We start from the raw sequence: 16,576 nt of genomic DNA, 5'->3' as shown, positions 1-16,576 counted from the left end.
TTTACTATAATATAACTTTTCATCACTGTGAAAAAAAATATTTGAAGAGGAGCACGCCACATCTACTTTTGGTCTAGTCAGCCAGTGCCAGAACCAGACTCCAACCATCCTTTTTTTAGTGATAATATAGCAAATATAGCCTTTGCTCTTTCTTGTTTGTGGTTTATTAGGCCTACATATGCCTTCAATATATAAATATACCATTCACCGACTACAAGTACCAGTATGGTTAGTTACTTTCATCTATAGCTACTAAATAGCTTGTGTAAACTTCAAACGCTGATTCCCGCAGATTTAAAATTTTTATATTTTTCACACAAAAGTTCTTATAACTTTTTAACTATTAAAGCTAAAGCAGTGAAACTTTTACTACATATTACTTATAATGTTATAAAACTTTTTGTGCATGGATATTAGTATATGTTAAACAAAAGTTTAAATAAAAAAATAATTTAAAAATACTATTAATAAAAAAAGTTTTAAAACTTTTTTGAAAAGCTATAAATTTGAAAAATAAACTTGAGCATGCACAAAAACTTAGTACTTGTCATGTTATTAAAACTGAGATAATGAACAATAATATCGGTTCATTAGTTACAAAGTTATACGACATTCAAAATCCCATGTATTTTTCTAAAAAACAGCTCAAAAATTCCAAAGAGGAGGTAAATACATATATATATATATATATATATATATATATATATATATATATATATATATATATATAATATAACAGTGGCAATCATTATTTTAGGACCAAAGGAACCCAAATATATACATATTATAATCATTAAAAATGTTTTAAATAAAATCACTAGTTTCAGTAGGGAATCCCCTTAATTGTATAGTGCGGAATTCGAGACGCGTGTTTATACTAATGCGCCTAATCCGTTTAAACTGTTATATATATCTAAGTGTTACATGAGGGCAACAGTATAAATAGGTTAGTATTGAGTAAATGTGAGTTTTAGATTCTAATTTTCCATTTAAGAAATTACATTTGGTGACCTGTCTTTAATAAAATTAGTTTTGACGTGTCATACAGGCTTCTTGGGAAAAGTGAATCGGCTTTGAAATGCATTCATTGATAAATCATTTTATTTAGAAATCTAGCATGTTTAAGGTGTGTCTACTGCGTACGCACGTCAGAAAGGAATTCTTATCTAATCTACCGTTGAGCCAACCACGATTGCGAACCGGAAGTAGGACGGTCGGCAGTTAGATATCGGTTAGTCAGTTTCCTGTAACAGCTGTTTTATATAGTACAGCTGCCTTAATCTCAGCTCATTAATACTTGATCTGTTTTGATCCTTCGGATAGTTTCTGTCGTGATAATATTGTGTTCGTTCTCACCGTAAGTTGTCACCTTGGCTTTTCGTCTTTATTCAATTGATTTGTCTGCATATTTTCTGCGTCTATTGTTGTCCTTTTTATTCAATATCAGTACAGTCTTTTCAATGATTTTTTACTGTTACTCGGAAAGATTTACAGATTAATGGAGTAAAAATTATATATTAACAATATTTTTTTACATTTTAGAACATGAGTTTTTCGTTTTTGTCTGGCACACTTCAGTATTTTAAACGTGAATGCTAATTCCTTACTGATCATAAAATGTTTTATTGTTGTTGTAAACTAACAAATTAATTAATTAATACCAAAATATTTCAATAAATTCAATTAAATTATAATATATTCTAGGGGTTAAATTTCTATTCAAACTTTTAATATGGTCATAAAAATATTTCAACATCTACCCAAGACATATTGTTGCTATAAATTGAAAATCGAACTGGACGAAAGTAAATTGCTTACATTTTTTCGGAATGAACTAAATCAAAAAGATATAATTTTGACGTGTTAAATTTTACATCTCACAGTCATTTAGTAAATGAGCATTAAGAACAATCTATTAATAAATTATTAAAGTTTTAAAGTAGGAATCCAAATTGTTGTGAAATTGTTGCGAGACGAAAAGCCACAGAGATTCAACTGCTTCAGATACCGAAATGTGCTCGAGAGTGCTATTGGCTTTGCTGTTGTGTTTGGTGTGTGCTGTAACCCTAGTGGTGGGGGGACCCTTTTACGTGCCCCCCCGGGAGGTAGCCCCCTGCCCTGATGGGTACAGGAGAGACTTTATGGGCAACTGTCGCCAAGTCATTCCCACCTTCGGGTACCACTCGAATCCTAACTACTGGACTGATTAGGTAATAAATAAGTAAGTAAGTGAAAAATGAGCGAATTAAAAAATATTTTATTCTCTAAGAATACAATACCTTCTGGGGGGAAATAACCATCCAGTCCATATCAATGCTATAATAAGTGTTTACCTTATCCTTTTTGTGATCAATAAACATTTGAGGATTGCGTTTTAATTTTTTTCTTTTTTTTTCAAAAGAAAAATGTTTTTCGAATTACATAATTTTGGCCATAATGAGATTCGAGAGGCTAAATTATAGAGTTGCCACATCTTTTAAAAATATTTTCAAAAAAAAGGTAAATTTTGATTCTCCAACAATTTTTTTAAACTGAGAAATGTTTAATTATGCACGTTTCTAATTACCCAGTTTGTGATAATGGTCACTGCATTTTGCAGAATAAACGATCTTGTTTCTGCAGTCATATTTGTTGAGAAGCCTTAAAATTGAATTTATAATTTAAAAGGATTTTGTCAGTAATAATAATAATAACCATTTAATTGAGGTATGCAACATTACGTTGTGTTAACATTTTTTTTTTTTTTTTACAGGTGTTATTTTTCCACTGTTCCTTAACAATAAAGTATACATAATACCATGGGGATAAGCAAATTGTTTTAAAATTTAAAAATGTATTTTACTTTTAATTTTGTTTTTTATACTATATTACGTTGAATAAATGCGTTCACCGTATAGAAGAATGCTTTAGCCGATTAGAACTGTTAATTTGTTTAATGATTTGTCATTGGTTTATTGCATAATTTGACATCTGCTTATAAGTGAAGATCTAAATCAATTTAGTCTGTATTGTGAGGTCTAGAGAATTGATTACATCCAGTGTTGTGGTCATAGTCCCTTCTCTGAGTGATGTAAATGTAAATTTTCAAAGTAATATTGTTTCTAAACTATATAGATACGATAAGTTCAGGAGTTGTAATTCTCTAAAAGCAGAGTTGCATGAGAATTCAACTGTAAATTTTTAATAATTCTTACGGGTTTTCTTGTAAAACAAACAGTAAATCTGTAAATACTGCAGATAAAAAAGATCCCTCCTAATTTTAAAAATTCGAACAACCTTACCAATCTCTTGTAAATGTATTGAAGAAAGTCAGCACAGTGACATGTTTGAAGCTAAAGAAAAGGAAAGACTTTTGTTTAAAATGTTGAGAGATATACAGTAAGTACATAAGTTCCTGATAATCTAAGAAAAGCCTATGATTGTAAGACCTTAATACCAAATGTTAGACTGCCTGCCTGTCTAACTGTATGTGCTCTAAGTCTTGATAGTTGATGCAAGGGTTCCTCTTAACCCAATGAAGAACTCTATTTATTTTGGCAAAGCCAAAGAGCAGTCTTTATGTTGATCCATCTTTCCGCATGTATGACAACTCTTGATAGAATGGTTAGATTTATGAAACGTGTAACTTGTGATCCTCTAAATTCATTGAAGAACCCTATTGATTTCGTAGTAAACCAAATTCAAAGGGCAGTCCTTCCAATGTCAAATGATCTGTTTGGCCATCTGTGTGATAATTCTTACAATAACATCCAAATTGGTCCTGACTCATTAGATTGCCTTACTTCATTGACTCTACCACCTCCACTAATATCGAGAGTAAGGTTATCAGTTAGTTCACTGCTTTTCTACAAGAAAATATAACAGAGTTTAACAATAATAATATCAACATTAATATCCTTAGTCAATGTGAATCCAGTTCTTTTATGGTGCAATTAGTAAAACTATATCCATCAAATTCAGGCAATTAGCTTTCCATTACATGGAGCCGATGTAAGATATGTCTGTCTCCATCTGTTTATGTAGTTGTTTAGTATATAGTAACATTTTCGATTTTTTGTGTTATTTTCTACTAAGTAACTGTTGTGTTTGGTTACTGATGCCTCAAAGGCGAATATGGTTTCAACTTATTATCGTAACAGTAGGCCATCCAAAGCCGACGCGGACGGTTATACCAGGCGTTCACTGTTCCGTAATAATTTGTTATCTGGTTGAATTAAACAGGACAAAAAAGTATTGAACTGTCTGTACAAAATTAATGCTATTTCTTGTTTTGTTTTACAATAAAGCACTTTTCATTTCATTTCATAACAGAGTTTAATCTTAAGATGTGAAATCTGCGTGTAACCACACAGCAACTCTGTTAAAACTGTTTAAAGAAATTTTACCCTTCAGTATCCAGCACGAGTAAAATATATTCTGGAGAGGCTGAGAAGAAGAATATCATATCGCCACGTATATCAGAATGTGTGCAATCACACAAGTCGATAGTCACATCAGTTCGCGGGCTGGATTGTACCCTGGGGATTGCACCTCTCCCCCTCCCAACGTCCTACGTGGGTATCTGATCATCCTTACCTTTCTACATCAAACCTACATTGTGTGATTTATTTTCTTTCGCCACTCCATCAATACGTGTCAATTATAATTCGTAACTGTTTTACTTTTTTTTAATGTACGTAATTTGAATAGTTTATACGCCTAGAATGTTTAGTGTTCTGCAAAAACATGATTGATGTTCAGTGTTTAATTTAAAATAATTTAATTACATTTTTTAGAATTCAGCAATGGGCTTAATTAACGTTAGCCTACATTCTACCAGCTTCTTCTTGTTGGAATAAAATACTATAATGAACAAAAATAAAATTTCATAATTATTGGAATCTTTTGTTCATAAATTAAGTGACGTTTGCCTGTTTACATACATTAATTTGTAAGTTTTAAGCATGTTTCAGGTGAAATGCAAATAACTTCTGAACAAATGTAAAGATACTACTATTGATTAGCCATTTGATTCTTTTTATAACCAAATGATTATAAATAATAGCCTGCTTAATTGGTTTAGAATACAAACTCTTTCGAATAGAAATGTATACAAATATTATAATGGTTACTAAGTTAGAACTCCTTCTTATATCATTGATGACATACAACCTTTAATTGTATTGTTTCAACAGGAAAAAAATCAATCATAAGGGTGAGGTGTGCTGAGTTCTGCGATTTATTTCAGTTAGTTCTGGGGTCCGACGCTAGGGCTGCGCCACTTAACTTTCATTGTTAAAAAATACCTGAGCTACCTGGGCCTCTCGCTGACAGAGCGCTCACCTTTTCCGAGCCTCCATTTTATAGCATTGGATGAGTTATCTCTTGTGTAATTAACACTATCAAAGATATTACCTATTGATATGGAGAAAGTCTTAGGACATTTTCTTTGTTTCTAGAGCCAAGCAAGACAATAACCTCTATTAACATTGTCTCAATGTTTTTGTTGACTATAATTGAGTAGAATTATAAAGTTTAATATTATTGAAGTTGGCTATATGTGTTTAAAATTAGTTAACGCAGTAACAATACTAAACATGTGCACATTAATCTGTGAAAGTTCTTCTTTTATTATAACACAACTTATAACTTCAGCTTAATTTCAGAACATCATGTGTATTGGCTATAACAAAAAAACCTAGGCTCGCTTTTTAATACAGATGTATTGCGTTGCAAAACATTTTATTTAGTATTATACCGTAATACTTTGATGAAATATCTCAAAAGATTATAGCTCTATTTGCACTGATTTGTTACGTTATCAAATGTTTTATCCAGTAGATTCCGTTATCTTTCCGCGAAACCTAATCCTCTATTATTTATAATAGATAGTTTTTCCAGGCCATCATAATCAGACCTTCTATAAATTTGATCGGAAGCCCATTCTAAAATTAGAAATACTTGCTAAATCTTATTGAAGCAAACCCTAAAGGTTGTTTTCTAGGTTAGCATTGTAATTTTCAGTAATTAAAATTCTACGTATTTCAGTAATTAAACTAGCACAAAGAAAGTGTTTGTGGCAGACAATGGAATTTAATTTTTAATCCTTTACATGCATATAAATTTAGGTCGAAATGTGTTTATTTTAACGAAAATTATTTTATAAATATTTTAGCCGCGGACAACTGCTGTTGCCTTCTATGCTGCCCCGCACTGATGATCAAAGGCATTAGTAACAAACCGTTCTGAAACTAGAAATACTTTCTATCTCGTGATGTAAAGAGACAACTATGCCTCCTACATTATACACTAATGTAGTTTTTAAACAATCGTAAAGGCATTTTTTTCTTGTAGCATTTCTATGTCAGTAATTATAGTACCATAGGAAAGGTTAAGTTTTTGAGACAGATAACGTAATTTAGCCATATTTCCTTGTATCCAAGCGCAAACGAATGTAGCTCTAAAGGTGATTATTTTAACAAAAGTTATTTTATACATGCCATTTTTTGTATTCGTAATGAACACAATAGATTGTATCCTATAAGTGCAAATTAATTGCACAGAAAATTGAATGATTTGATCGGAAATCATTCTACCTCCAAAAGTGTGTGCTTTTAACAAAACTTGTTTTGTAAACGAAATATTTACCACTGATAACCAACACATTACTGTTATCCTATGCTCTAATTAATGTAGCTATAAATGTGTTTGTTTTGATTAAACATATCAATACATAGTATAATTAAAGTTGCTTAAAGTGTTGGTCTGTTTGTACATCGCCATTTTCCAAACTACTCAACAGATTTTGATACGGTTTTCACTGTTGGCTTCTTTATGAACTAGGGAAGGTTCCTATGTATGATACATCAATATTTTTATCATGAAAAGTATAGAAACATTCTGTATATTGCAAAAATTTATGTTTTTGAGCGCTTTCATTATTAATAATGACTAAACCTTACGACTTAATAACAAAATAATGTACTACGGAATTTTAAATTTCAAAAAGATCAAAGAAATTTCACGGTGTGTTATCTCCAAAAAATAACCCACAATAACCACTTTTCTCTTTTGAAGTTTACATTTTGATTAGCATTTCTGAAGTTATTTTCTTTATCAGAAATCAAATCAACTTTTAGCACCAGAAACATCGCAGACCGCAAATAAACTTTTTAATCTGGTTTCTTGGTCAATGCAACAACATAACTTAACTGCGGACCCGTAAATAAATTATAGCGGAAGTGAATTTAATCTGTCGTATCTGACTCTTTTGGACCGAAGCAACTTTTCAGTCGTAGGTAAATTATATATTTTCTTTATCAGGATATAAAAGCAAACTATCACTATGGCACTTGAAAAATCTTAAAAAGAAAGTAAACTAAAAGAGCCCAAAGTGGGTGCTTTTTAATCGAAGTTGGTTTTTCTTAATATATATTTTCTTGATCGAGGCACAATTCAAATCAACTATGGCACTTGAAATATCTTAGATAGAAATTTAATCTAAACAGATAGAAGTTGTCACTTTTCGAACAAATTAGGTTTTCGAGACTTATATGTATACATTTATTCACACAACAAAACATAAACTAGAACAGTCAAAATTATATTTACGTTTTGATTCTCTCAACCAATGGATACTGAAATATGTACCTGATACGTCTGCTTGTGTTTTTAAAGAATTGTATGGCTCCATCATACTTTACATCATAAATGCTTTTGCTAAGAAAGCTATGGCCTTTGATTTTGAAAATTGCGTGAAAAGCCGTGGGTAACTGCTAGTTTTATAAAACATTACATTTTTAGTATTCGTAAGTGGCACAGAATATGTTACTGTATAGGTATAAATAAGAGTAACTTAAAATGTAGTTATTTTAGCGACAAATATTTGTGTAATAAATTTTTAGTATTGGTGACCGATATGAAACATTGTATCATACAAGCGGAAAAACTAATATAGCTAAATATGTTTATTAAAAATGGTTTTAAATTGGTAACTAACCTAGACAAATGTTATCACCTGTTATACTCGCAACGTAAAGAAAACATGCACGAACAGCGCCCTGGAATTTATCAACAGAGTTAATGAAGTACTCAACAGTGAACTCATTTCCCCTCTGATCAAGACCACATCAAGACAACAAAGAGGCGGAAAATTGAAAACGTTATCTGCTTATTTCTGATAACAACATCAAGCCCTTCTTATGAGTGACTAGTAGCAAGGTGTAGGATGTTTCCTTCTCTGCTGAAAGTAGGCTTCACTCGCTGTCTAACCCGGATATTTGATATTCTGCAAAGTCAAAGAACTTGTTTAATGAAGTTCAGACTGTTAGCTTTGTTCATTAACATAGTTATGATACTTAATATTGTAAAACGCAGTTAAATTCATTCAATGCCAGATTGTTTTTTTTTCTTTTTTTTTAATTCTAACCTTAAATGTTTCATAGTAATATACTTAGCAATAACCTTAAATGAATCAGTCACTCGGCCTTGACTCCTTGCAATAAACTTGTATGGATCATAATTATTTGACCTTTACTCCTAGCAATAACCTTGAATGGCTCATAGAAATTTAACCTTTTCACTTTACAATAAACTTAAAAGATCAGAGTGTCGGTCTTGACTCCTTACGAAAATAACCTTACAAGATTCATAGTCATTTTATATTTACTCCTAGAAAACCTTCGAATGGTTCATAGTCATTTAACCTTTTCACTTTACAATAAACTTAAAAGATCAGAGTGTCGATCTTGACTCCTTACGAAAATAACCTTACAAGATTCATAGTCATTTTATATTTACTCCTAGAAACCTTCGAATGGTTCATAGTCATTTAACCTTTTCACTTTACAATAAACTTAAAAGATCAGAGTGTCGATCTTGACTCCTTCGAAAATAACCTTACAAGATTTCATAGTCATTTTTATATTTACTCCTAGAAAACCTTCGAATGGTTCATAGTCATTTAACCTTTTCACTTTACAATAAACTTAAAAGATCAGTAGTGTCGATCTTGACTCCTTACGAAAATAAACCTTACAAGATTCATAGTCATTTTATATTTACTCCTAGAAAAACCTTCGAATGGTTCATAGTCATTTAACCTTTTCACTTTACCAATAAACTTAAAAGATCAGAGTGTCGATCTTGACTCCTTACGAAAATAACCTTACAAGATTCATAGTCATTTTATATTTACTCCTAGAAAACCTTCGAATGGTTCATAGTCATTTAACCTTTTCACTTTACAATAAACTTAAAGATCAGAGTGTCGATCTTGACTCCTTACGAAAATAACCTTACAAGATTCATAGTCATTTTTATATTTACTCCTAGAAAACCTTCGAATGGTTCATAGTCATTTAACCTTTTCACTTTACAATAAACTTAAAAGATCAGAGTGTCGATCTTGACTCCTTACGAAAATAACCTTACAAGATTCATAGTCATTTTATATCGCTACCTCAGTGCAACAGTGGGACATCTGAGATTTTTTAGTGTTTTGAGGTTATGATAGGTTTTGATTCTATTGGAGATGTAGATTTCAGTGCTAGAGTGGGTTTTCCCAAGATATCTAACAATTAAAGCAATATAAAAGATATCCTGATGGAACACTTAGTTGTTTTTCCATTATATTATAGTGGAAACAGTGGGATATCTGAGTTGTCCCAGTTTTGCTCTTTTAATCCTTTGTTTCTGTCTTCAGTGCACTGAAGTTGTCCCAATATTACACCAGCTGTTTTTTGTGTTGAAATAAGGTTAAGATCATAACTGTTTAGTTTATTCTTATGATTAAAAGTGTTTTCTTTAGCACAATTTGTGCAATGTTTTCTTCCAGAACATTAAAAATAATTAATAATTCCAAAAAGTTGGCTGATATTGAATAAACAAAAGTCAGAACTTGTGAAAGGTAAATGCTTTTGACCTTGTAATTATAGGAGTATCATGTACTGACAAATGCATTTTAAAGCGTAATTTGAAATTTTCAAATGCATGTAAGCAAGACAATCTTTGATAAATTTTAAAATCTGTGTGACATTACAAGAAAAAGAGACTACATATCAAAACTCATTTCTTTTTCCAGTAACAATAATGAGCGACCACTTGCAGCTCGTAAACGCAACGCATCGTTTTATCTTGTGATAGATGGTAGAAGGAGAGCGAGTTTGTAAATAATGTTTAAATCTACATTTGCTCTTTCTAACAATTTTATATCTACTCTCATAAAAAAGTGAGATTTATGGTTTTACTGGGGGGGAGGACCCAAGAGGAAAGCATGGGAAAACAGAAGAAAACTGAAGATGCATTAGTAAATTCAGTAATGGAACACACATAAATCATTTCCCCCACGGATTGAATCCCATTACTGTAGGGCAAGAACTAAATAAGGAATACTTGGAAGGTGGGTTTTTAAACTTATCAATGATGTATAGGATGTATGAAGAAGAAAACAAGACTAAAGGTTTGAACTACGTAAATGAATATTTGTATGAATCAGTTTGCAATACCAAGTTAAATATAATTTTTTTAAGCCAAAGAAGGATTTATGTTTAAAATGCGAGGAGTACAAACTCTTGAACGATGAAGACAAATAGAAAAGGAAGATCATCTGAAAAAGCACAGAGAAGAAGTATTTTCACTTTCGAGAATGGAGAAATAAAAGGATAAGGAAAAATGTGCTAGTGACAAAAAAACCTGATGTTAGCAGTGTATGATTTAGGGGCAGTATTCCAGTTGCCATAGGGTAAAGCATTCACTATTTTATTACAATTCTAAATTGAATGTTTTTAATTTTACAATAGCTGACATTTCTCTAATAAGGATACTTCACAAAGAAAAAGGTTATTGTTATTTATGGAACGAAGGTATTGCAACCGAGGTATAGAAGAAATTGCAAGCTGCGTTTGTGAATTCATTAAGGAACACTGTGAGGACAAGAAGAATTTAATATTTTACAGTGATAACACTGTACCACAAAATAAGAACAAGTATGTCTTTGCCATGTACCTATTTTTGCATTCAAACCATGCATATTGAAAGTATTACACATAAATACCTAATAGTCGGTCATACGGAAAATGAAGCAGACAGTATTCATTCCTGCATTGAAAGAGATAAACAAAGAATTTTGAAAAGTGGTCCAATTTATATTCCTAGTGAAAATATCCATGCTTATTAGGACCTCCAAAATATCAGGGGAACCGTATAATGTAAAAGAAATGGAAACTCTAGACTTCTACGATTGGAAGAAGCTTTCTGAAGACATGGGCAAAAATTTTTTCTATAAACAAGGATGATGAGAAATGTACATGGAACGATGTAAAGATAGTAAAAGTGAGAAAAGAAAATGAATATTAATTGATTTACAAGACGTCTTATAAAGACGAACATTTCATAAGAAATTGACACAAGAAAAAAATCTAGAAAGAGTGTAAAGGAGTTACGAGTAGTTTTGAAGAAAGCTTATACCGAAGCACCTCTTATTTCAAATAATAAGGAAAAGGATCTATTATCATTGTGTTCAGCAAAAAACTTAATTCCTAAAGCACATCACCAATTGTATTGTAATTTACAAAGCTCAAAAAAAGGTCATTTAATAGCCCAGGACAGCAGTGATGAAGATGATTAAAACAATGTTTTCTTGATAAATTTAATACTTTTTTTAAAGCTGTATGTAATAAAAGTTTCTAAAAAATGTAAATAAAAAATTTATAAAATACAATGTTTTATTTCATCATTATTTATTATCATTAAAAATAATTATTCTAAATGATAGTGTAAATATTATACTTGAGACAAGGATTTGGAAAAGTATGATTTATTAGTGCCTACAGTGGGACATTCGTCTGCCAGGTCTTTATTTTATATTTTTTATGTCCATATTGAGGTACTAATTACAAGTAACTGTTGCAAAACTGTTTAAAGATGTATCAGATGACACTTTGGTAATTTTTTTAGTTTCAATTAGGCAAATGTTTAAGAAGTAAACTGCTATCATCTAACATGAAAAACTTTGATCGCTGATTCCCGAAAGTAGGGTTCTTTGGTAACATGTCCCACTGTTGCTCTGAGGTAGCGATATTTACTCCTAGAAAACCTTCGAATGGTTCATAGTCATTTAACCTTTTCACTTTACAATAAACTTAAAAGATCAGAGTGTCGATCTTGACTCCTTACGAAAATAACCTTACAAGATTCATAGTCATTTTATATTTACTCCTAGAAATAACCTTCGAATGGTTCATAGTCATTTAACCTTTTCACTTTACAATTTAAACTTAAAAGATCAGAGTGTCGATCTTGACTCCTTACGAAAATAACCTTACACAAGATTCATAGTCATTTTATATTTACTCCTAGAAAACCTTCGAATGGTTCGTATAGTCATTTAACCTTTTCCACTTTACAATAAACTTAAAAGATCAGAGTGTCGATCTTGACTCCTTACGAAAATAACCTTACAAGATTCATAGTCATTTTATATTTACTCCTAGAAAACCTTCGAATGGTTCATAGTCATTTAACCTTTTCACTTTACAATAAACTTAAAAGATCAGAGTGTCGATCTTGACTCCTTACGAAAATAAAACCTTACAAGATTCATAGTCATTTTATATTTACTCCTAGAAAACCTTCGAATGGTTCATCATAGTCATTTAACCATTTTCACTTTACAATAAACTTAAAAGATCAGAGTGTCGATCTTGACTCCTTACGAAAATAACCTTACAAGATTCATAGTCATTTTATATTTACTCCTAGAAAACCTTCGAATGGTTCATAGTCATTTAACCTTTTCCACTTTACAATAAACTTAAAAGATCAGAGTGTCGATCTTGACTCCTTACGAAAATAACCTTACAAGATTCATTAGTCATTTTTATATTTACTCCTAGAAAACCTTCGAATGGTTTCATAGTCATTTAACCTTTTCACTTTACAATAAACTTAAAAGATCAGAGTGTCGATCTTGACTCCTTACGAAAATAACCTTACATGACTCATAGTCATTTTATCTTTACTCCTAGAAAACCTTTGAATGGTTCATAGTCATTTAACCTTTTCACTTTACAATAAACTTAAAAGATCAGAGTGTCGGTCTTGACTCTTTACGAAAATAACCTTACAAGATTCATAGTCATTTTATCTTTACTCCTAGAAAACCTTCGAATGGCTCATAGTCATTTAACCTTTTCACTTTACAATAAACTTAAAAGATCAGAGTATCGATCTTGACCTCTCACAAAAATAACCTTACATGACTCATAGTCATTTTACCTTTACTCCTAGCAATAACTCTTGAATAGCTCATAGTCATTTGACCTTTATAGCTTGACCTTGCAATGACCTTAAATTATTCAAAGTCACTCTCCCTTGATCCCCAACAAAAACCTCAAGCGACCAAAAGTTGCTTAACCTGTAATACTATTAAGAATCAATTAAGGTGTAGTAGGCTAATATCCGGAGAACTTTATTTTCTTGAACATTCTAACGGACTTTTGAGTGTTACAAGATGGCGTTTTGATACAATTATACCCAATGCCGCTATTAAATGTTTTAAATAAAAAGTTATGTTTCTTCCACGCTAATTTCCCAATATTAATTAAGTATATTATGTCTATTAGTGACTGCAAAACGTGTTCCTTTTTAGCAAGAAACACGCGAACTTTCCTTATAAGGAATGGTAAAATTAAATATTTTGTGAATATTGTTGGAGAGAATGTTATTTTATTGCTTTAAATATTACATAATATTACTAAGTACGGGTACGCCAAACCAGATGTCGCTTAACAGGCGAGAATTAATCGTTTAATCTTCGAGATGGTCTGCGGGCAGATAGACAGACAGACAATTATACAGAAAATAAATTGTGACACAAAAATTACGCTCAGCCAAATTCCATGGTTGGCTATGCACCATCATTGAAAACATCCTTGTCTATGTAGAAATGAAGCTTCAACAAAATTTAAAGTGTACAGAGGAAATATTATTCGGGATATCTTGCAACGGTACATTCACAATTTTGTTCATTTGGTTTGGTTCCTTAGCAGCATTTAAATAAAAAAAAAGTGCCGGTGACGTAGTTAGGGTTCTACAACACAAGAGTGTACTTAAATCAAATCTTGTCACCGACGTTTAACATTTACTTTCCACTCTATCATCTTTTTGTTCTACTTAATAAAAATACCACATGTTCAAATCAAGTATAATTGTACGCAATATGTTTACAAATTAAGTTTCTCGATCCCATCATGGTTGCCCATAATGACCAATGTGAAAATATTCGCTAACGCTCAGCCAAATCCTATGTAGTGACATGCACCATCCTCGAACTTAGTACTGGTCGTATAAGATTAAAGCTTCATGCAAAATTTCAAGTCTAGATCGTTTCGTGTTTGAGGTATAGTGCGTTCTGACATATACGTAAACAGACAAAAATGAAATTTTTCTAGCCTCTCAAGTGGTAGGCTTCGTTAAAGCTCAACAATTATTCATGTATAATTATTAATTTTCAATGTTACTTAAAAATTGGGGTATTTCAGAAAGGGTGTGTGATGCATATCTACTACTAAAGCATAGTATATTAGTGAACTCTGATATACTCCTATCCCATGTTTGGATTAGCAGAATCAACCTAAAGTGTTATTGTCTATAGTTATATTCCCCGTTATCTCCTATTCCTGTGCCGGGCATGGACAAACTAATTGTATTGGGATTCCCTGATGTGACAGCAGATATACCACCGGTTTTACTTTCTCACTATCTGTTGCCTATATAGGTTACGCTACCACTTCAGTCCCAAGTAACAAATAGTCTCGACTAACAAATTAGTCCCGAGTAACAAATAAGTGTACTTCTTTCCCAACGTTCTCGCGTCATTTAAAACAGCCATAAACATCTACTTCATAATTCGCTGGTTTGTATTGAAGATAAAAATTCTATGGAAGACTATAAAAGGCTATCTAGTCAGTAAATGAAACCATATCAGAAGAATTGATTAAAGGTGCTCAAATTACGTTCTTATTACAAGTCATGAACAAGAGAAATTCCTTGAAATGAGGATAGGAAACGTAAATAGTAGATGGTAGCTTATTATGAAAATTACCGTTTTGCACGAAATGTGTGATGTCAACGGTTTTTTTTTTACTCTCTATACATTTGATATGGAATTGGTTTTTGCAATCCTTGAAGCTTTACTGAGGCAATATTGATTCATTTTATTTTAAATGAGAAAGTGTCCAACATCAATCCAATTAAAATAATAAACTGCAATTAATAAAATACTAAATGCACTCTCCTACATTGTATATTTAATCATGAGTTTCAATCTTACTAACTCTATTCTCCGTTCTCAAAAAATTCCCATTCAATCCCAAGCAATTTAACCGCAAAACCAATGATAGCAAAATTACAAAACTCTGTCAAGAATAGACCTTTTATCTAAATAATATTAAACTGTGTTGGAATACCAGTACGTTTCATTATCTTCCGAAAGTTGGCAACAGTGTTTCAATATCGCCATTTTGAAACATAAAATGACATAACCGTGTTATTTTTCATGATTTTATTTAATGATGCACACAATAAGTACACCAAATTTTAAAATGATATCTTGAATATTTTTACTAAAAACTTTTTTTTCTACAAAATACACACAGACACAAACGGAAACAAAACATTTTTGGACATATGTCTTATTTGTATTTTGTTCTTCTTTAAGCCCTGGACTAATTTTTGAAATATTACCCCTCGATGGGACAGAATTCCAAGCCACTTATCTTTACAAGACCAACGATTCTGATGTGGTTTCCAGAGATGAGAATCTTCTAATGGCCCCACTTACCTCTGCCTGCATTGATGTATCTTTCACATATCTGGTTTGTTGCAGGAAAATTACTGCTAAGTTGTAATTGGCAGGAAGTAGGTTTATAATAGCCAGAAACTTCCTTCCACCATCACACTCCATACTGTAAAAATATTCTCTGAGTCGGATTGGTGTAGTTATTTTGTTTTATGAATACGTCCATGTGTTCATAATGGATTAGCCTCACCTGGAGTAAGGAAGAACATACGAGTATTTGGAATTAACTGGTTCAGAACACCTGAAGTAATCATGTCAATGGCAAGATGTTGAGCAGAAGTGGTGTGGATGTGGTGATTTCTAGATTAGATTTCACATTAAAATCAAAATCGTAACCACAATATTCTTACTTATTGTGTTTGTTACAGGTCTTGAGACAGCATGAAGAAAGAATATCTTCTCCAATATCCATATCGTAGAAGATCCTTAGCCATGTTGAAGATGTTAGCCACCACATGATTCAAAAGTGCAAACTAATTATGTCTTTTTAACTGTTTTATATTCATTAATAAAGTGTTACATTATTATTTCTTGCATTTGTGCATTTAGTCACACTTTTCCTACAAAATATTGTTCTGTGTCAGTACATTTGGGTATTATATGAACAAAACATGCAGGGTGTAGCAAAACTCTACACGAACGATAATAGGATGTGTTTCATGCCCGGTTAAAATGTATACTGCAAACACTAATAATATTATGACAGTTTGTAAGGAATAATGAAAGTTGCTACATCTA

The 16,576-nt window shown here is 31.6% G+C and overlaps 1 protein-coding gene across 14 annotated transcripts in view; it reads left to right on the top strand.

The window, feature by feature from the left end:
* The window catches only part of LOC124362064 (putative proline-rich receptor-like protein kinase PERK6), a 65,318-nt gene extending 48,953 nt beyond the window's left edge, over positions 1–16,365 (top strand). For 11 of the 14 annotated variants that reach the window (XR_006922420.1, XR_006922421.1, XR_006922424.1 and 8 more), the window contains one exon: positions 16,207–16,365. Coding sequence is in view for 5 of the 14 variants with exons in the window: in XM_046816235.1 (XP_046672191.1) it covers positions 16,207–16,223 (17 nt within the window). In the remaining 9 variants the exon portion in view is untranslated. Of the gene's footprint in view, positions 1–1,022; positions 1,358–2,004; positions 2,226–16,206 lie in introns of those variants that run through there. The other 3 variants (XR_006922419.1, XR_006922418.1, XR_006922417.1) reach the window with 3 other exon arrangements.
* Positions 16,366–16,576: the final 211 nt, after the last annotated feature.

The sequence above is a fragment of the Homalodisca vitripennis genome, chromosome 5 (genome assembly GCF_021130785.1).
Source record: "Homalodisca vitripennis isolate AUS2020 chromosome 5, UT_GWSS_2.1, whole genome shotgun sequence".
Classification (NCBI taxonomy): domain Eukaryota; kingdom Metazoa; phylum Arthropoda; class Insecta; order Hemiptera; family Cicadellidae; genus Homalodisca; species Homalodisca vitripennis.
The sequence above is the reverse complement of the archived record's forward strand: the minus strand, read 5'-3'. Positions and strand labels throughout refer to the sequence as shown.